We start from the raw sequence: 19,359 nt of genomic DNA, 5'->3' as shown, positions 1-19,359 counted from the left end.
ACTCTCAATTAAGTGAAATGGAAAAATGCGCAGCTGGACTGCTGTCAGGTAGAATTCACATTTAGGACACATAATGACCAGTGGAAGGAAATGACTGCAGGAGGTGGGGCTGTTCTCTTAATAGTAACATAAATCAGCATGGAAGCCTTATGTCAGCGGCACACAGACAGAGATTAATGTGGGTAAGGAAAACCTCTGACATCTCCTCCGAATCCATCCTGAAAGTTGTCTTACCGGCAGTCCTGGGGGTCCAGGGGGGCCGATGGGACCAGAGGGACCAGGAATACCCTGGTGAGAAGCAAAAGTCAAGTTAGACATTGCAAATCTCACACATAGTATAAATTAATTAATATCCTACATCTTAAATTATCTGAGAGAAATTAATAATATTCTTTCATTATTAAGATTCTCTTTGCTCATGGGTAGAACTGCAATGTCTCGGTCAGGGTTTAAATGTACACTCTTCCTAAGTGGCTTAACTACTACTGCGTAAGGCCAGTTTAATTAATGTTTACCAAGTCTGGACATGGAAAACAGCACTAAAGCAAACGAATATTTTGGAATTGCAGTTTACTTACATTATCGCCTTTGGGACCTGCAGGCCCTTGAGGACCTGGAAGACCTCTGTCACCCTTCTCTCCCTGCTCTCCTGGAGGTCCAATCAACCCTATCAGCCCAGGGTGGCCCTGCAGAGAACAGAGTCCACAAAACAGTATCATTAAACACTTTACCATATATAGCTTTCGGTACTCACCACAAAACAGTTTCCTTGTATACTGTCAAACTGGATGTTGGGTCAGTTGCATCGAGAGTAAGACTAATCCTTGACTGAAACAGATTTTAAATGAACAATGACTGCTAACTTTAATTTCATATAAGACTCGGCTTGTACACTGTTCTATAATGTTTAATGATAGTAGCATAAGATTTTTATTTGATTTAATACTGAACTGCTGTGCGTGTTCACATCTTTCATGAATTTCTGGAAATATTCAACACTTTTTACCTTTTCACCTTTAACACCTCTATCACCTTTCAGGCCTGGTAATCCAGGTGGACCCTAGTAAGGACAATTAAGAGGTTGAATTGGAAAAGTTGTAAAATATGATTGCCAACTCATCAAGTGAAACTTGTAAAACCAAGTTTAGGCCATACCATGGGTCCAGGAGGCCCGTTTGGCCCCGGAGAACCAGGAAGACCTTGTTCACCCTGAATAGGAAACATAAAAGTTTAATATCTTAACATAGAAATAAGTTTTTCTTAGTTTACTAATGGAGCAAATAATTTTGCTTACAACTGGGCCTGGGATTCCCCTGAGGCCTTCAGAACCAGGCTTGCCAGGAGCTCCTTGAGGGCCCACTGGTCCTGTCTTGCCTTGAGGACCTTCCAGACCTGGCTCACCCTGTGAAGCATTAAACAAATGTTATCACAAAGAAATGTTTTAAACAGCAATATTTTTAAAATAACAGTAGTATGAGTAGTATGCCTAGGTGAGATTCTTTTACCTTGGCTCCTTTTTCACCCTGTCTTCCCTCTGGTCCAGAAGGCCCTGGAGGGCCCTAAAGAAAGAAACACAAAGGTAAAAGAGAGAGCAGTAAAACGAAAAGAAAGACCAATTTCCCATACTTTAGAAAATGCAACTTACTCTCTTCCCAGGTGGGCCAGAAGGACCAGGTTCTCCAGTAGGTCCCGGAGAACCCTACAAGAAGGTGTATTGAAACATTAAACAACTTCCTTCAATTAAATACACTTGGCAAAAAATAACCAGTAATTATGTTAGGACACAATAGGGTAACTAACAGGTTGACCAGCTTCTCCATCATCTCCCTTGTCACCAGGTGGGCCATCCAGACCCTGAAAGTATAATAAAAAACAGGTGTTTAACAGAATATATATTATCTGAGCAAGTATTCCTGATTTTCTGTATAGTGTGGTCAGAAGATCTTGCTTTGCTGCTGCTCCAACTTGAAAAGAAATTCAAACAATGAAATCTGATTAACTGGATGACAACTTACAGGTTGCCCAGGCTCTCCAGGAGGACCAGGATCACCAGGGAAACCACTTGGACCCTGAAAAAAGATAGGATCATTTTATTGTTATAGTTAGTTTTCAGATTCTTATGGTTTTTGACCCTAACCTGAATATAAAAGTATTAATTCTAAACTTTACTTTCATAGGCTTAAACTACCTTACAGTGTATATAAAGTACCATAAGCCAGCCATATGCAAAGCTTTTTTAAATAGTTAAATCATGATTTAGTGTTTTACGACAGTGCTCACAGGGCTGCCCTTGGGACCATCATCTCCAGGAGGACCTTTTGGACCTGGAGGACCAGCAGCACCAGGTGGCCCAGCTTCGCCCTTTTCTCCCCGCTCACCTTTAGGACCCTGAAGAATCAGAATCAGAATCAGAATCAGAATCAGAACGAGCTTTATTGCCAAGTATGTTCGCACATACAAGGAATTTGTCTTGGTGACAGGAACTACCACAGCACAGACAGAATGACAGTGACAAGACAGGTGAGAAGATAGAGTATGTGAGCAAGGGATAAAAAATATTTAAAAATATAAAGTACCCAATATACAAAAATAGTCACTAGATACAAATGCAAGGGAGTGTGAGTAAGAGATATGTGATAAATAGTTATAAATATAAATATAAATAGCATTATGTATTGCACGGTTTACTCTCTAGGGGAGAGATTTAGGTGTTCATGAGGTAGATGGCCTGAGGAAAGAAACTTTTCTTATGCCTGTTCATAAGACAACTCAAACTGCATTTTTTCTTATAAAAGCAGGCATAACGTTCATTAGGAAGTTCATGGTCATTAGAGATCACACACTCAAAAATATTCACACATGCTGTCACGTGTCTTCATATAATGCTGGAGAACATTCCAGCTGTGTTTGTAGGGTAGTAGAGTCTTGTTTGACATACCGGGCCACCTGCATCTCCTGGAAGCCCTGGCTCTCCAGTTTCGCCAGATTCTCCCTGAAGGTAAACAGATATGGAGAGACGTGCAATAAATACAAAGGATCAAATGGCATAAAAGTGTTTGTAATTTTTAAGTTTTTGGACATTTAGAGAGCTCTTGAAGTCCTTTTCACAATTTTTCAAACTGCATGGGAACTGCCTATCATTTGTGAAGGACTGGAGAGGATTGGCAAAAACTGCTGCCAAGGCAGTGTCCACATCTCTGTGATAAGGAAACATGTATATGCTCTACTTATGCAGCAACTATCCTGACTAGGGAGACAATCTCACCCATGAATGGTCTGCCACCTAGTAAAAATCTGTTCAGGCTAAGCCTTTAAATCCAGGCTTAAAACTCATTTGACAAACAGTGCATGTATTGTTCGATTGCTGGTTTAAATATACTTCAAGCATTTGTGTTTGTTAGAGGTGCAACATCAAATTACTCTAGTGTAAGGGTAGTCATGTTATTAAAGATATTTATATGGTTTTTGCATGTTTGAGGATGGCCATGGCAGGACAATGTCAGGACAGACTAACACACCGGTACACAATGTCCTCATCACTAATCCTTCATTTAAACCTATCCCTTCCAGCAGAACTGTATACAACTCTGAGAATGATACCAGAAAGAGCCCGTTTCTACCAATGAGAATCCACTTCCCAGACTTTCCCCATGTCAAGCCCAAAAACATCACGTCTTACCAGCGAGTGTTTCTGTAAGTACTATGAGCAAAAACACACTTTGCATGTACCTTGAAACTGTCCTCAGTCCTGCTCCTTGAAAGAACCTTGTTTATCACAATTATTTCAATAATAGAGTTAACAGATCTCGTTTATTTCGACAGTTTGATAACCGGGTGACAGGAGTTGTATTGCTAGGAATCAGGAGTTGTGTTGCTGGATTAACTGCACAAATGTTCAGTTGTACTGTCTACTATTCCTTTGTGAAGACTGCATGTAAGACAAGCAGAATGGCCATGTAATGGGCAAACATACCATTGCAAAGAGTTAAGACTGTTGTATATTTTGCAGTAGGTATGGGGCAGATGTTAGTATAGTAGTTAGGTGTTGCCTTTGGTTGCAGGTTCAAACCCCATCTCCATTATTGAAAATCAATCAACCAACCAATTTCTAGAGCCGCTTGTCCCGAGCGGGGTCACAGTAAGCAGGAGCCTATGCCAGAAACACTGGGTGCAAGGCCGAAGGGGTGGGGGGGCACACTCTGGACAGGATGCCAGGCCATTACAGGTTATTGAAAACAGCAGTAGCAATTTTCCCTGTTACAAATTCAAAAAGAGATCCAGTAGCACTGCCAGTACTTCAGCCTTTTACACAGCCAATAAATGCTATTCGCAGCACCATTCTTTTTTTTTTTTTACATTAGCTGCTTGCAATCTGTTGAGGAAAAAACTGCTAAATCAGCTTGAATCAAGTGAAATGGAATGATTTATGTGATAAACAGAAGTGATCTGCGGATGGTGGGTCTGTTGAGAATACATGGGCTTCAGATAATTCCATCAGGAGCTAATCATACATTCACAGAGAAAGGCATGCTGACACGGGTACACAGTAAGACCAGTGTAAGTCAATAAGCACCATCTTGGGCAGCTCTTGTACAATAAAATGTTGTCACTATTTACAGTTGACTCCAATCAAAAAGAATAAAGGGGGAAAATAATTAATATAGGCATCAATAATTTTGATATTTAAATTTCATTACACACATCATCATCTGAAACTGCTTGTCCCATGCAGGGTCACGGGGAGCTGGAATAAGGCTGAAGGGGGAGGGGACATACCCAGGACGGGAAGCCAGTCCATCGCAAGGTACCCCAAGCGGGACTCACCGAACCCCAGACTCACCGGAGAGCAAGACCTGGCGAAACCCATTGCATCACCGTGCCCCCGCACTTATATTTCATTAGTGTATTTCTAAACTTTCATCACCATGCTTCAATAATAACCTGTGCCTTACAATTGCATTGTACTTCAATTTTTAATACATAACAGCATAAGCATAGCAACACTGAAAATTGAACTGTAAGAATGTTCTGGAAATTTTAAGTACACCTGTTTAGCAATATATTGGGCGTTAATCATGTCTGGTCATTTATATTTACATTTATTCACTTACCAAATCCTTTTCTCTAAGATGATGTACGTCTCAGAGAACAACAAAAAAAGTGCATGCCATCAGCAGAATGAGAGATCTGGATGCAGACACGTGATTCTTGAGTATAGGCCATTTGTCATGTACCACCATATGAACCAGTATGCACTTCAAGAGAAGGTGTACATAGGCTTTCCATTATTAAACAAATGATTATACAGTCACATGGTTCCAATCAAAAGCATGTTAAAAGAAATAGTGGCAATCAAACCTTTTCTCCCACAGCGCCTGGGTTCCCAATGCCACCAGGGGGGCCCTGAGGACCATCTGCACCTGGAGGTCCTGATGGTCCTCTGGGGCCAGGAGGACCAGGGGGACCCTGAAAGAAATGTGCAAACATAAAGTAAGCGATAAAAACACCTTCAAGAAACATAACTGAATATTTACGATTAGGAAATAAAAACAGTTAAAAAATAAAGTTATTACCATTTGACCAACATCTCCAGTTTCACCCTTTTCACCAGGTGGGCCTGGAAGTCCCTGCATTAGAAATGTAAACATTAATACCTCAAACCCTAATGAAATGTGAATAAAATGAACCACTTTAATTTTAGCTGTACTCTTAGTTTAAAGATAATTCCTACTTGTACTGATACTCTTTGTGCAACTCTTCACAGACTAAAGAATTCAGTATATCTGCTGATATATAGCAGTTATACTCTGGTTAATGGCATTCATTCTTTCATAAGAAAAATATTCTTGTGCACACAGCAGTTTTAGCACAAGCAACAGCAATCGCTGTGTGTTCATACCTGGAGCCCAACTGGTCCAGGAGGACCAGGGAATCCTCTAGGTCCTTCATCCCCTTTCTGCCCAAAGAGACCCTGCTGTCCTCTGGGTCCAGGCTCACCGTCAGCACCCTGACACCATCACATCCATAGGTTAGATGCAGTCAAAAACCTTCTTAAGGAGGACCTTAGTCACAAGTGAAAAATGTTCCGGGATTTTACTTTATCAACAATAATGAAATGTGAAGGAGACCTTCTGTAAAAGACAGAGGAGGAAGAGCACTTTTAGCCCTAACAGACTTGTTTTTTCTATCAGGGATTAATAAGGTTTAATCATAGTTGGTCCAAGGACACATAAAAGACAGGACTCCATTAAATTCACTTACAGGAGGACCAGGCTGTCCAATTGGGCCTTGTGGACCAGTAGGACCAGGTGGACCCTAGAAGAATAAAACAACATGAATTTATGGTCTTATGTTAAGAATATGAGCTCTTTAATTGCAATACATCTCCTCGAATATGTATATAATTATCAGGCGCAATCATATTGATTAGCAACAAGGAAATGACTCACATGTTCTCCTTTGTCTCCCTTGCTTCCCTTCTGTCCTGGCTCACCAACCTCACCCTGGTAAAGAAGGGGAGAAAACAGAAATTCAGTAACACTCATAAATTATAGATTGCACCCTGAGTCACTTGCTCCAGCTTCAATATGTGCTCACTGAAACCCTGGCTTTCACTGGCCAAACTTCATTTTACATGTACCTTGTATGTACTTTGAATGTGTCCTGCGTGTGTCCTGCTCCTCTGTGCCAGGAGATTACTATTGCAGGGGTATGTGACTGGCAGCAATTTACCCTTTTGTTATTTCTAGAACATAACACTGTATCATATCCATGCCATTCACATATGTATATACACACACACACATTTTCAGAACCGCTCGTCCCATACGGGGTCACGGGGAACCGGAGCCTACCCGGTAACACAGGGCGTAATATATATATATATATATATATATATATATAATTTAAATGCACAAATAATGTCCATGTGTGTTTTAAATAAAGGGTAGTTTTATATATCTTCCATACAGGTGTCTTTGAATTATACTCCTGTCAATCCTGCACTAAATTAAATTCAACAGACGTTCATGAATAATTATATCTTAATCATAAATGCAAATTCTTCAATGCTCCAAGTGCTTTTTAATAGTGAATAAGTCATTAGTCAAGCAAGGGCAAATTAGTTTTCAGAGGGTGAAGGATTAATATCTCATAAGTGTCTTTAAAAACCTACATTATTAAGTAAAATGACCTGTCAGGGCTCACAAATCACAATGGATGTGAAAGTGCCCTAAGTTCAAAGCCAAGCTGTCAAATTATCCTTATTGACTGGTTCACTGGTTCCCATTTCTGTTGACAATTTATCCATTTTTCCATTTGTAACAGAAGATTTCGGACCAAATGAAAGGTCAAACTGACATTGTACAAATTTGTTAAAGCACCAGGTGATTTGGTGGAACCCTTAGTCTGTGATAGTTAACCCATCTGCAGTATGTCTTACCTTATCACCATCCTCCCCAGGAGGACCTACTGGACCAGCAGGACCTGGAAGTCCGACTGGACCCTGAATACCATCTCTTCCAGCAGGACCTTGAGGACCTTTCTCACCCTGGAAAATATGACCCAAAAGCATAGGTCGACAAGGAACACTATACCTTTGCACAGAGTCACAACAACAAGTAATTAGTCAGTCCTACCGGAGAACCCTTTTCTCCAGCAGGACCCGGGGAACCCTGAGGGCCTGGACGTCCTGGTAGTCCAGTAGGTCCAGCTGCTCCGGCTGGACCTCGCTCACCAGGAGAGCCCTGAAGACGGAGAAACAAGATGACTCACGAAAAACGAGTGCAATGGCAGTACCCTTGCACCAAGTGGCACACCCATTTAGCATTCAAACCTGTGGGTTCATTATGGATTTTTTTTTACTATACAAGTATTTTTTACTGTACAAATCTTTTTCACTTTTTTTACATGGCAAAGCATGTACAATTCTCAAGCTACATTTTTAACCATTGAAAATTCAGAAAAATACATCAGTGACGTCATCTGACAATGCAAAGTCAATTGTAGTAAAGTGTCTAAACCACAGTATAACACAGAGAATCAAGTCACCACTTGAAGAGGATTATATTTCCCCAGTTAGAATGTATCCACATATTTTGTTCTGTCCAAACCATGTGAAATGTATACAGACTTGATCAAAAACCTTCTTGAAGCTGCATTAAGAATATTCTGCAAGCAGTCAATGCAAAACAACGAGAGAGAATGATTCAGCAAGCGCATGCTAATGATACAGCTCTTAATTTAATAATCAACATGTGATTGGAAATGGCAGCTTATCATTTTAAACACAACAGGGAGCACGTAACACTTTGTCTTAATTGAATCAGTTTCTTAACTTCCCTCTTTAATGTAGTAATAATACGCTTTCAGTTTCAACCTTTATGAGCCCTCACGAGGAAAGTTCTAACAAAGGTATAATAACTGCTATCCCATGAGAGAACAATTATTTCTCTGCAGTGATAACTCCTCGTACATCCTTTAAAATGATCCTTCCATTTATGTGTGTGTTACATAAAATATGCGGCTAATTATACCACAAAGATTCCCAAAAAAACTGCATTTTTACAGTCATATATCGCTGATACTATAAAATGAAATCAGCATAAGAATATTTTCAGAGACTGCTAGGGTTTGTACTTAGTCGGGAATGATTTCTGTTTCAAGCCGCAGCCTGACCTTTTCCAGAAAAGATGCTTTTGAAAACAAAAAGCTTTAATTGCATCTTACAGCAGGTCCAGGTGGTCCACTGGGTCCTTCGTTTCCTTTCAGACCAGGAGCTCCCTGTCCAAAAGAACACCTTCATTTTAGCTGAGCATTTGAGTGCTTTGTCCTGGATATGCTTTGCAATCATCAATTTTGAATGAACTTCCAAGTTTTGTTTATTTCCTTGTTTTATTTATTAGTCTGTTTTATTAAAAGGTAGGACAGGTTGTTCCATATATTTATCTTTTCGCTTTGCTTTAGATAAAATGAAAACTGAAATCAGAAGCTGAGGATAAATTTAGACAGCGGTACTCACTACTGGGCCAGGAAGGCCTCTCTCTCCAGTGAACCCTCTCAAACCCGGTGGTCCGTCTTTACCTGCTGGTCCAGCAGGACCGGGGTCACCCTGTGGAAGTAGAGAAAGCTCTGTTTGTAAACATCCGTGATATTGCTACCTTCTATCATAATCAGAGGAGTAAAAAGAATGTAAACTTGGACACTGAAGTACATCTGCTGAAAGCTCTGACATCCTTCAGCGTGCTCACCTTGGACCCTTCTTTTCCCGCAGCTCCAGGGAGGCCCTGTTCTCCTGGGGGTCCAGGTTGTCCTGGATGACCTCGCTCCCCCATTGGTCCAGTTTCACCTGTGGGGCCCTGAGAAAAAAATTATATGGAAAATGTTTTTTCATCAATGCGCTTTCAATTTCATTGCAAGACCAGCCTGCCAAGCGCCCACTGCATCAGAATCAACTTCCTTGTTGTCCTGGACAAATAAAGCTCAAATGTGCTGGGAGGTACTTTGCTGTTTAACTGTCAAAGAAGACGAATACATTTTTTTAAAGATATCCATCTTTTGGCCTGATTTGTTCATGCAGGAAGAAGAAACACTGGATGTAAAGAATAAGATGCTATTGACATTTGAAAACTTGTGCTACACTAATGGGATACCACTGGGGTGCTTCATCCCAGCATCACCAAAGTGGTTTGAAGGGCTGGAATAAGGAATGGTGTCAGCGGCAGGGGGCCTGGGGTCAGATTCCTGAGAGCAGACCAAACTATACAAGAATTCTTATGTTTCAACACATTCCATTTAAGACAAATTTGGAACATGATGTTCCATGCGGTCATTTTATAATGTGGGAAAATGAGTAACAGAAGTTAAAGCTAAACTCTCACCTTACAGACCAGTGTAGTTCATTGTTACTATTACAGGGTATCTTCCCACAGAATAGTAACGTAATGGTAGATATGAGGCAAAGATCCTTAAGGGGTCCCACTCTTCCACCATCACTCTTGCTGGGAGCAAAAGGGACCAGGGCTGCAGCGCTCGCTTTATGTAATGACCTGGATTAGCATTTGGGAAAGCTCTCCTGTGGAAGCGGCTGCTGACTAGGCATGCATAATGGATGAAATGTAGAGCAGCAATATCTGTGATAATAAATAAGGGTCCGTCTGCAAGTTGAGCCAGAAGAAAAATGTGCCACACAATGGCCTCCTGTCGGCGTTACAAACACATCCAAATTTCCTAATGGCTGCCACCTTCATCCAGGCAATAAAAATATACTGAAAATATTTAAACAAGATTTGGGGCAAATGGCAACAGGGTGTATGATAAAACAAATGTGTTCTGCTTTCTTAAAAGTTTGTGAGCAAATCATACAACAGAGCTATTAAACCATGCAGTAAAAAAAGTAAAAACAAAAGCAATCCACAATTTATTGCTCTGTTTTGGGAACACTGGCCTTTTTTCTTAAGCTAGTTAATTGGATACAATATTTTACTATTCTGTGTAGTGCATACAGCCTAATAATAAACAAATCAATCTGTATAATTCCTGTCCATCTTTGCGTCTTTTATTTTTCAATATACTTTTGGTATTGCCATGTTCATTTTTTATTTTATTCATCTATTACTTGTAACTATTGTTTATCTCTGGAAAATGCCTCCCTATTAATTCTGTTAAGTAAAGATTAAGGTATGGAAGTAATTATACAAGCATACAAAGCACTACCATTTCAACACACCTGAGGTCCAACCACACCTGGTGGCCCTGGAGGTCCAGTTTTGCCTTGAAAGCCCTGTAGGGGGAAAATAAAATTGAACTCTTTAGTGACGGAGGAGCTGTCAGAAGTGAGGGAACACTGAAGTACATCAGGTGTCAGGAAGTGGAGGATAGAAACACACAATCTCTTATGTGAACAGGCCCCCCACTCATTAGTGATGACCAACTGTAAGCAGTACAATTAAAGTTGGATCGCTTACAGTTTCACCTCTCTGCCCAGGGTGTCCAGGCAGCCCGTCTTTTCCAGATGGTCCCTACAACACAGGTTATGCGAATGAATACCTTCCTACATAGATACTTAGCAGGTAAGAATAACAGTCTGTGACAGACAATGACTTAAAATTAAATTGAATCCAAGGTAAGAAGAAAGACCGAAGTACATTAAAGCAACATTTCATATTCATAGATCTCATACTCACTGGGGGACCCTTGGGTCCTGGAAACCCTGTTGGGCCTTGAGGTCCCGGCAGGCCCTGAGACACAAACCAAAGTCATCAGTAAAGAGACGAATAACAGTCAAAACCACCTCAACTTTCAGGCTAACTTTAAAAACAAAGAAAATCAGTAACCAACTGGGGTGATATGGATTTTGTCTTCGTACCCTTTCACCTGGCGGTCCAGGGGGTCCGTCAGTTCCTGAGTTACCCTTTCATTAGAAGAAAAGGAAGAAAAGATGCCATTAATTACAGTCATTGAGAGAAGAGTGGAATGCAGCAGCACAGAAGGTGCGGTCTGATGGTATGTAAGTCACCTTTGGCCCTGACTTCCCGGTGGGACCTCTTGGACCTCTCTCTCCTCGAGGACCCTGGCAAACAGAGAGGGAAAGTTGAGTGAGTAGAAGGTCCATCATGGGAGCAGTGGTCTAGAGAGTTTTGTTTTCTACAGAGGCTCAAAAGGCACGTTGTGGTCTGTTCCTCTTCGAAAAATAAGTTTTACACATGTGGCAAAACAAGGCTTTAAGATTAACAAAAGGGAAAACTCACAGTTGGCCCTCTCTGCCCTCGTGGGCCTGGCTTTCCAGCAGTTCCCTGAGGAAAGGAATAGGAGAATTAAAAAGTGTACACGCTCCGACACCTCTGGTCAAACCTGCTATGAGTGTGAAAGATTAAAGATTGACCAACACGGCAAATCCATATTTCACCACAGGTGCCCCTCGACCGTAGAATTAAACCAAGCACAGACAGGTCATCAAAACACAGCTACGCTGTGGATCAGAGCACATCCAATAATTCCTTGGTGACTCCAAGGAAACCTAAGTGAATTGGGCAAACTCAGTGTGTTTACTGAGATGTCTCACGTTAGCTTGGTGCCCACTGCCCAGCCACCCTCAGTACCTGGGCAAACTTAATCAGCGTACCTATATTTATCTAAGAACAAAGTATTTCTCTGCAGGAATGGGAAAGGCAATGCATCACCAGACACTGGAAGGTGAAGGTATATTTTATATTTAGTATTTTTTCTTTAATAAATGAGGCTTCTAGCTCATATATAAAAAATGAGCAAAGGGAGGCAGATAAAACCAGCCACTTTGTAAATGTAAGAACAGTGTTACTTAAATGGAAGATATCCCCTCGTGTGGCTTTTGGGTAGTTGTTACATTTCCATACATGAACTAAGCAGATTCTTCTCTCCAAGAGACATGCAGTGATTATTATTGAGTATTTAGCTGACACCTTTGTCCAAAGTCATTTACACCGCTCCATGCATTACACTAAATTACCTACAATCATTCACCCTTATATACCCTAGGACAATGTAACATGTTTACATTTATTCATTTAGTTGATGCTTTTCTTCAGTGTGAATTTTAATGTTAGGTTATTTTTACTGGGGTAATTAAGAGATATGTTGCTCAAGGCTAATATAGCAGATAGCAGGATTAGAAAATGGATCCTTCAAATGCATGGCAACAATTCGAACCACTATGGTAACTACTGCAGTCACATACTCACTAATACAGTCAGAGAACATAGAAACTCCACAGAGATACTTTTGAACCACACTCTGAAGCCAAAGCTGGTGCAATGGTTAAAGCTCTGGCTTTGGTAGTAGCAGGTTTGAATTCCACCTCCGAGTGATTTTCTCAAGCGTTAAAAAAAAGATAAGTAAAAAAGATATGCAACTTAGTAAGTCACCTTGGAGAATAAATGAATAAATGTGAGCTGCCACTTAATTATATTTCATGATATTTCTTTGCTTCCATGCAAAGAATGAAGTAATTATGACATTCGGTCAGGCTGCAACAGACACGCAAGCAAGAATTTCATTGTGCGTTGCACACCTATGTTACGTACACGAGACAAAGAACTTGACTCAGTTAGAAAGGTTTCAGGTCACAAAGGGCACATTCTCAGAGAACGGCATTGACCAATGACTTCATCAAACACTGCACACAACAGTGACTTCCTACACACAAACGTGTTGGATAAATGCAATGAGGACAAAGGATTTTCTGCATGAATTATCAAGCGTCTCAATGGGGCAAAGCTATTATTAAAAACACATATTTGGCTAAGGGAGGGAGCAACACAACCCACAACCCATTAAATTAGGCTCTTTTAAATTATCAGAAAAATCCAATCACCTCCCACCCTCTCTTTCAGAATGACTACAGAGAGGGATAATCTTCACCAACTCTTTTGCTCGTACTCATCGAGATTCTTTGTAAAATAGGAAAGCTCTACGTACCCGAGTTCCTTTTTCTCCACTGGCTCCTTGAAATCCCTGGAATCCCTGAGACCCCTGTGGAGCAAGAGAAGGGAATAAGCAAAAGAAGATACTCCCATGCACTTCAAAGTTGGGCAGCTGACGGAACCCGTGTGGCCCATTGTACTGACACGCACTGGACACGTAACCACATGAGAAAAAGCTGACTAGCTTTGATCAGGCTGATTTAAATATGACCTAGAGTAGTATCAAACAGGCAGCTGAAAAAGAAAGGCTGAAACACTCATGAAGGTGCCCCTGCCATGTTTCATCAGTGGCTTTCAAAGGCACTTGTCCCAGGGCTCGCACCCGTAGATTGTCGCTAATGATGTTGGCGAACGCCTGTCAAAGATGAGTTTGCTTCTAGTAGTCAAAGACTTACCTTTGGACCTTGTCTTCCAGGGTATCCTGGCAGCCCTGGAACCCCAAGCTTTCCCTAAAAGAAGAAATATGAATAAGAGGAGAGGAGAGGAGAGGAGAAACTCATTACAGTGTCAGCTCATTTGAGATACATTCAGGACTTCATGCTGTACTAATATTTAGCTTATTGATCCTGTGGAATGTTTCGTACAAAGTCAACAGTTTTCATGGTTTTCAAAGCACTTTAATAATTCTTTAACTGGAGTTCCATTTATTAGGATGCAGGTCGCTCAGTAGGCAAACAGGTATTTCTACCAAGCCAATTGTTCATTGCTTAATTTGGATCCTTTGGCATCTTAAAATGACAACAGTTTTGTGTCATTGGAATCTTATTCAGGTTAATTTGTGAGGGAGATTTGGTCTAAAGCAGTCTTTCTCTCTCCCAGATGCAATCATTTGTTCTTACGCTCCAGTTCTGAGAATCCCTTGGAGGAAGGCAATAGTTTGAGACTTTGAGCCTGCTTCTGTGCAGCAGAAGAATACCAAAGATGCTTTCCTCTTTGTTTTAATCACTTCAAAACAGAAATGTTCCTTTTGTGGAATAATACATAAAATCCTTGGTGAAAAATTCCTGCCTTTTCACCAGTCGGGCCTGCTGGGCCAGGATCCCCAGGAAGGCCTAAACGACCTTTTGGACCCTCAGGACCATCTTCACCTCTTGGGCCAGAAGATCCCAGTTCACCCTGTATAGAGCAAAAACAGAGCCAGATTAGTGAAACAAAGAATCAACTGTGACTGCTTTGGTTCCCACAGAGCTCACCGTTTCAAACAATAAAATATCACCCTCGATGAAAGCTTTTCACTTTATCCCTTTGAAATGTTTATGTTTATGTACTTTTTATCTTCTCATCCATTCGTGCCTGCTCAGTACAAGTTCTGTTTAGAGCCAATCACAAAGTTGCAAACAGAAATTGGATAAAGCAATTTGCACAACTGATGGCACCACTGGGTAACTTACAGCCTGCTTTATTGGATCTGTCTCAAAATTCATTCATGTTCTTTTGATTTTATAAGTTGGTGCCAGTACCACTCATGCAGTGCTGGAAGAAACTTGTCAGTAGTCCGTCACTACGGCAACACTGCATCACTGATAAACCACCCCTTCCCACGCCTTGGAAGAAGGTTTAGGAATGTATCCCAGTACGATCAAAAGTATCCAAGGTAATATTTAAACAGTTTAACTTTTTAATATTTAAAAAGTTTAAACATTATTGCAGATATTTTTTACTCACCCTCATACATGGCAGGGTAAGTGCATTAATCAGTCAATAATAGTAAGCTAAAAAGAATCACCTCATGCAACATACCAGTATCACGTGGTAGCCAGTCTTAGAAATCACTGACTGTACCATGTATGATTTTTTTTTTTTAACACATGTTTCCAACAGAACACAGCTATAACAGCTGAGACTGGTGCCTTGATTATTAAGATTCAGACAGGTTGACATGTTTCTCCTCTCCTGGCCACTGTGAGATTGCTAATCGGAGAGCACACATTTCCTGATTATAGCAGTGAGAGGAACAGGACTCAGACAGTACTTAAAAGGCTGTTCTCAGTGACACCTCAGACTTTACTGCTAATTGAATTCCTAATTAGAATTTGCTAATGGAGGTTCCTGAGTTCCATTTTCCTCTGCGGATTTAGAGCACTGTCATCTTCTTCAGGGAGGATCTGACTTTGAGCAGGAGGCCTGTCAGCAATAATTGGAAATGGAGGGGGGGGCACATAGGCACCTTGTTTTAAAGTAAATGGCACCAGGATGGTTTGTGTTTGCTTTCACCCGCCCATCACACTACAGCTTGGTATCATGTGATGCCAGGCAGAAAGAGGGAGATCAATGCACCTTCGATTGACGAGTTGGCGGCAGGAGCTCGGAAGCGCTAAGGACGCCATCAATGCCCATACGGACAAACACTGGACTTGTTCATGGAATTAATTGCTCTGAACTCATCTCAAGATTTGTAAAGACATATTATGGGATGCACAATAGACCTCTACAATAGATCTTCTTTGCTTCCAGGTTTGAGGTGTGACTGAAAACTAATACATACTTTTTTTTTTTTTAATCTCAGCTGTGTCTTCAATTTCCAGGTTCATGAAAAATTTATGACAAACCTATTTACGAGTGTTCGCTGCATGTTTGCGTGGGAATTTCCTGCAATAAGGTTAAAAAATATAAGGATGTGTAGAACAGCTTACTCTGTCGCCCTTGATACCCATATCCCCCTTGAATCCAGGGAATCCATCTTCTCCCTGAGAGAGAAATCAATCAAAACAGAATCAGAACAGAGGGGAAGAGTGAGCTTGGATAAAGCAGGACACACCTCTTTCCTTAGGACTTCTGTGCAGATATAAACGGTATATCCCAAAACACGTGACAGCGAGAAGAGAGAAATTGGGCTAATTAATCTAGAGAAGGCATACAGAGTAAGGAACAGCCATCTAATTCACTAGGGCAAACCAGAGAGGCTTCAGCTCTGTCTTTGGCAATCAGGATGTAATTTATCAAGACCCAGAAAGCACACCACATAATGTTCCAAAAAATAATTATATTCAAAAATATCCTTTACTATTGTAACACTGCTGTACACCTTTGGGTATGAAAGGTACAATGTTTATGATGATGAAATGAAAATAAGAAAAATTGACATTCTCCCCACCTTTTCCCCTTTGTTTCCTTTCAGCCCACGAACACCATCAGCTCCCTAAAGGGGGAAAAAAAAAAAAAAACTGTGTTATCCATTTCAATGCAATAAGAAAATTTAAAGTTAAATGCACAGCTTAACATGTAAACAAGGTATTACACAGAAAGCTTCACTTGGGCTGTAGTGGAAGCCAAAGCACCAAAGACACTGCATTACTGTCCCCCAGTGGTTCATTACAGCCCTACATCCTCTTCAGGTTTCCTACCCTCTGCCTGTCTTGCTGCGGATACTGGAACTTGCATAAGGCTGCATTAAAGGGCTGCATGAGTTTTAGCAGTAAAAGAGTACTAATATGAGTGCATCCACCCCAGGCCCCACTGCTGGCTGTGCAAACCATAGGTATATGTCAGCAGATACAATCGTTAAATATTCAACAATTCTACAAAGGATGCTACATACAGTTATGTAGTTTGTACTAAATATTTTACGAGTGCTGCGCTTGTTGAGCCCCCAAAATTGTACTCGAGATTTTTCAGCTCACCGCAGCAAGGCATTTATTTTAAAATCTCAAAAAAAAAAAAAAAACAAACACTTTATTCTTCAGCAAAACTGCCATAATCAATGAATACCTTTAATAAAAAAATCTATAAAAACCTTCCAATTCTATCTGTACTGCACACAGTGGGTGATCTCCACAGTCACCATGTACGCACCAGTGCTGGAGGGGGTCGCAGCAGGAAGGATGAATGCATTTTCTATAAAAACTATCACCCTTCCCAGCCCTCTCGAGATCAGCTCGTATTCACCACCTTACAGAAATCCACGTTGTGATGCAGCATCTATCGAGGAGCAGAACTCACCTTCACACCTCTGGGCCCAGGATATCCAATTGGTCCTTGTGGACCACTGGGACCCTGCAATCAAAATGTGCAACATGCAATAAATGTACGATAAACGGGATACGTTTACTATGTGAGGAGTTGCTTCTCCGGTACAATCAGAAGAAGGAATTACCATGTTTCCTTTTTCACCAGCTGGTCCTTCTTTTCCAGGATGTCCCTGTGATTGAGCGATAACACAGATATCATTATAACTCATTGCAGCTCTCTGCAAAATACATCCCATACCACTCTTTGTAACAGCAATCATTGCTACAGTGCAAATGAGCAATTAAAATAAACACTGCTGGTCTACAGAGGCTGTGAGGGATGGACAAGCCCAGTGTCATATGGTTTCCATGTTTTAACAGCATGAAGCTTTGGAAAAGAAGTCACATGGAGGACACTGACCGCCACATATCGCTGCTATAGGCAGAGATATCACAGGCGTGGTAGGATGGGGAGAGTCTCTTTAGCCAATAAACTTCATCATAACAGTAAGCAGAGCAATCAGTCCACTGGGCAGATGGAGTCACTTTGAGGCTGATGAAGTCATTTTAGTGACTGTAATTTTTGCATAATGCAAACTCATTCCATGTCACCTTCAGAAGTGGGCTGTCTCTGTCGCTGATCAGCCTGTTTAAACTGTAGGTGATTTTCCTACATAGATGCAAGTAGATGATCTCTACTTGGGACAGCATCACATAAGCCCTGGCATGTTTGCTATCTTTCATACACAGCACAAGTTTCCATGACAGCAGAATCTGGACTCACCGGTGGCCCGTCAGCTCCTGGGACACCTGGCAACCCTGGTTTCCCGGTGGGACCCTGCAAGAAAAAATACGTCAGCCTCTACATACAGGCCAGAACATGGTTCTACCTTAGCAAAGCACAGGTATGGTGTGAAAGTAGGGGAGTGAGGACCAGGCAGTGTTACTAAACAAATCTGCTTCAACGGAAATCTAATCACAATTCTCCCCATTTTTCCAAATCGACTCAAATTCCAGGTGTTACATGAAGAAAGCAAGAGTAAATCTAAAATGCTTTTAGAGAGACCTGTACGAAGGAGCCTATCGAATCAGCACTAGCAGCTGTACAATGGAACTTCACAAGGACACTTCCATGACGCCTCCATGCTTATGTCCTACAGTGCAACAACTCATCAATCTAACCACAAAGAAGGTTTACAACTTTGTCTTAATTTTAATGATGACGTCTTTTTGCAGAGCAATTATTTGATTTACTAGTTTATCAGTTTTTCTTTTTCTTTTTTTTCCTTCTCCTGAGCGGGGTTGCGGCGACCTGGAGTCTAACCTGGCAACACAGGGAGCAAGGGGACACACCCAGGATGGGATCGTCAGTCCATCGCAAGGCACCCCAAGGCGGACTCAAACCCCAGACCCACCACAGGGCGGGACCCAGCCAAGCCCGCTGCCCCCCCCCCCCACCCACCGCTGGATTATTTAAATACATTTATGTATAGTAAGGCATTAAGTTCTGCTTATATATTAATTCTAAATAAAAAATAAAATACAGATGATGAAGCAAAACATCAATGCGAACCTTTATTTTTTAAAAACAGCACATATACAGTAAATGCACCCTTCCTGCTTTTGACTGCAAGAGTTTTATTTTATGGTAAATACTGAAATTTTGGCACTTTTGAAAGCTGAAAAGCAGTCCTGCAAAATCGCTTTTCCCTGGACTAAGTTTGAACTCATCATGGAACTGTCTGGATCAATATTTTAGCAGGAAAAGCAAATGTGGCATCGAGCTGAATTACATGATCGATGTGCTGTGTTTTATGGTCAGGCACAAATCCTGGGCAGAGACTTTTGCCCAAGCCACAACTCAGGTACATTAGTATGAGATTTCTTTTAGGAGCATCCTAGCAAACACTACTAGAAATAGTGCTGCAAAGAGATTTTGGTAGGTAGCGCAATAC

General features: G+C 41.1%; 1 protein-coding gene across 2 annotated transcripts in view; it reads right to left on the bottom strand.

Moving 5' to 3' along the window:
• LOC108938540 (collagen alpha-1(V) chain-like) overlaps positions 1-19,359 on the bottom strand; it is a 90,771-nt gene that overhangs the window by 8,213 nt on the left and 63,199 nt on the right. For both annotated transcript variants that reach the window (XM_018759125.2, XM_029259534.1), the window contains exons 25-59: positions 18,189-18,242; positions 17,551-17,595; positions 17,397-17,450; positions 16,552-16,596; positions 16,091-16,144; positions 14,466-14,573; positions 13,853-13,906; positions 13,453-13,506; positions 11,748-11,792; positions 11,516-11,569; positions 11,366-11,410; positions 11,184-11,237; positions 10,965-11,018; positions 10,727-10,780; positions 9,249-9,356; positions 9,020-9,109; positions 8,728-8,781; positions 7,638-7,745; positions 7,442-7,549; positions 6,450-6,503; positions 6,262-6,315; positions 5,900-6,007; positions 5,574-5,627; positions 5,359-5,466; positions 2,939-2,992; positions 2,281-2,388; positions 2,016-2,069; positions 1,801-1,854; positions 1,646-1,699; positions 1,506-1,559; positions 1,295-1,402; positions 1,156-1,209; positions 1,007-1,060; positions 579-686; positions 235-288 (exon numbers count right to left, since the gene is read on the bottom strand). In XM_018759125.2, coding sequence (XP_018614641.2) covers positions 235-288; positions 579-686; positions 1,007-1,060; positions 1,156-1,209; positions 1,295-1,402; positions 1,506-1,559; positions 1,646-1,699; positions 1,801-1,854; positions 2,016-2,069; positions 2,281-2,388; positions 2,939-2,992; positions 5,359-5,466; positions 5,574-5,627; positions 5,900-6,007; positions 6,262-6,315; positions 6,450-6,503; positions 7,442-7,549; positions 7,638-7,745; positions 8,728-8,781; positions 9,020-9,109; positions 9,249-9,356; positions 10,727-10,780; positions 10,965-11,018; positions 11,184-11,237; positions 11,366-11,410; positions 11,516-11,569; positions 11,748-11,792; positions 13,453-13,506; positions 13,853-13,906; positions 14,466-14,573; positions 16,091-16,144; positions 16,552-16,596; positions 17,397-17,450; positions 17,551-17,595; positions 18,189-18,242 — 2,376 coding nt within the window. The remainder of the gene's footprint in view (positions 1-234; positions 289-578; positions 687-1,006; positions 1,061-1,155; positions 1,210-1,294; positions 1,403-1,505; positions 1,560-1,645; positions 1,700-1,800; positions 1,855-2,015; positions 2,070-2,280; positions 2,389-2,938; positions 2,993-5,358; positions 5,467-5,573; positions 5,628-5,899; positions 6,008-6,261; positions 6,316-6,449; positions 6,504-7,441; positions 7,550-7,637; positions 7,746-8,727; positions 8,782-9,019; positions 9,110-9,248; positions 9,357-10,726; positions 10,781-10,964; positions 11,019-11,183; positions 11,238-11,365; positions 11,411-11,515; positions 11,570-11,747; positions 11,793-13,452; positions 13,507-13,852; positions 13,907-14,465; positions 14,574-16,090; positions 16,145-16,551; positions 16,597-17,396; positions 17,451-17,550; positions 17,596-18,188; positions 18,243-19,359) is intronic.

This window comes from Scleropages formosus, chromosome 17 (genome assembly GCF_900964775.1).
Source record: "Scleropages formosus chromosome 17, fSclFor1.1, whole genome shotgun sequence".
NCBI classification, from domain to species: Eukaryota; Metazoa; Chordata; class Actinopteri; order Osteoglossiformes; family Osteoglossidae; genus Scleropages; species Scleropages formosus.
The sequence above is the reverse complement of the archived record's forward strand: the minus strand, read 5'-3'. Positions and strand labels throughout refer to the sequence as shown.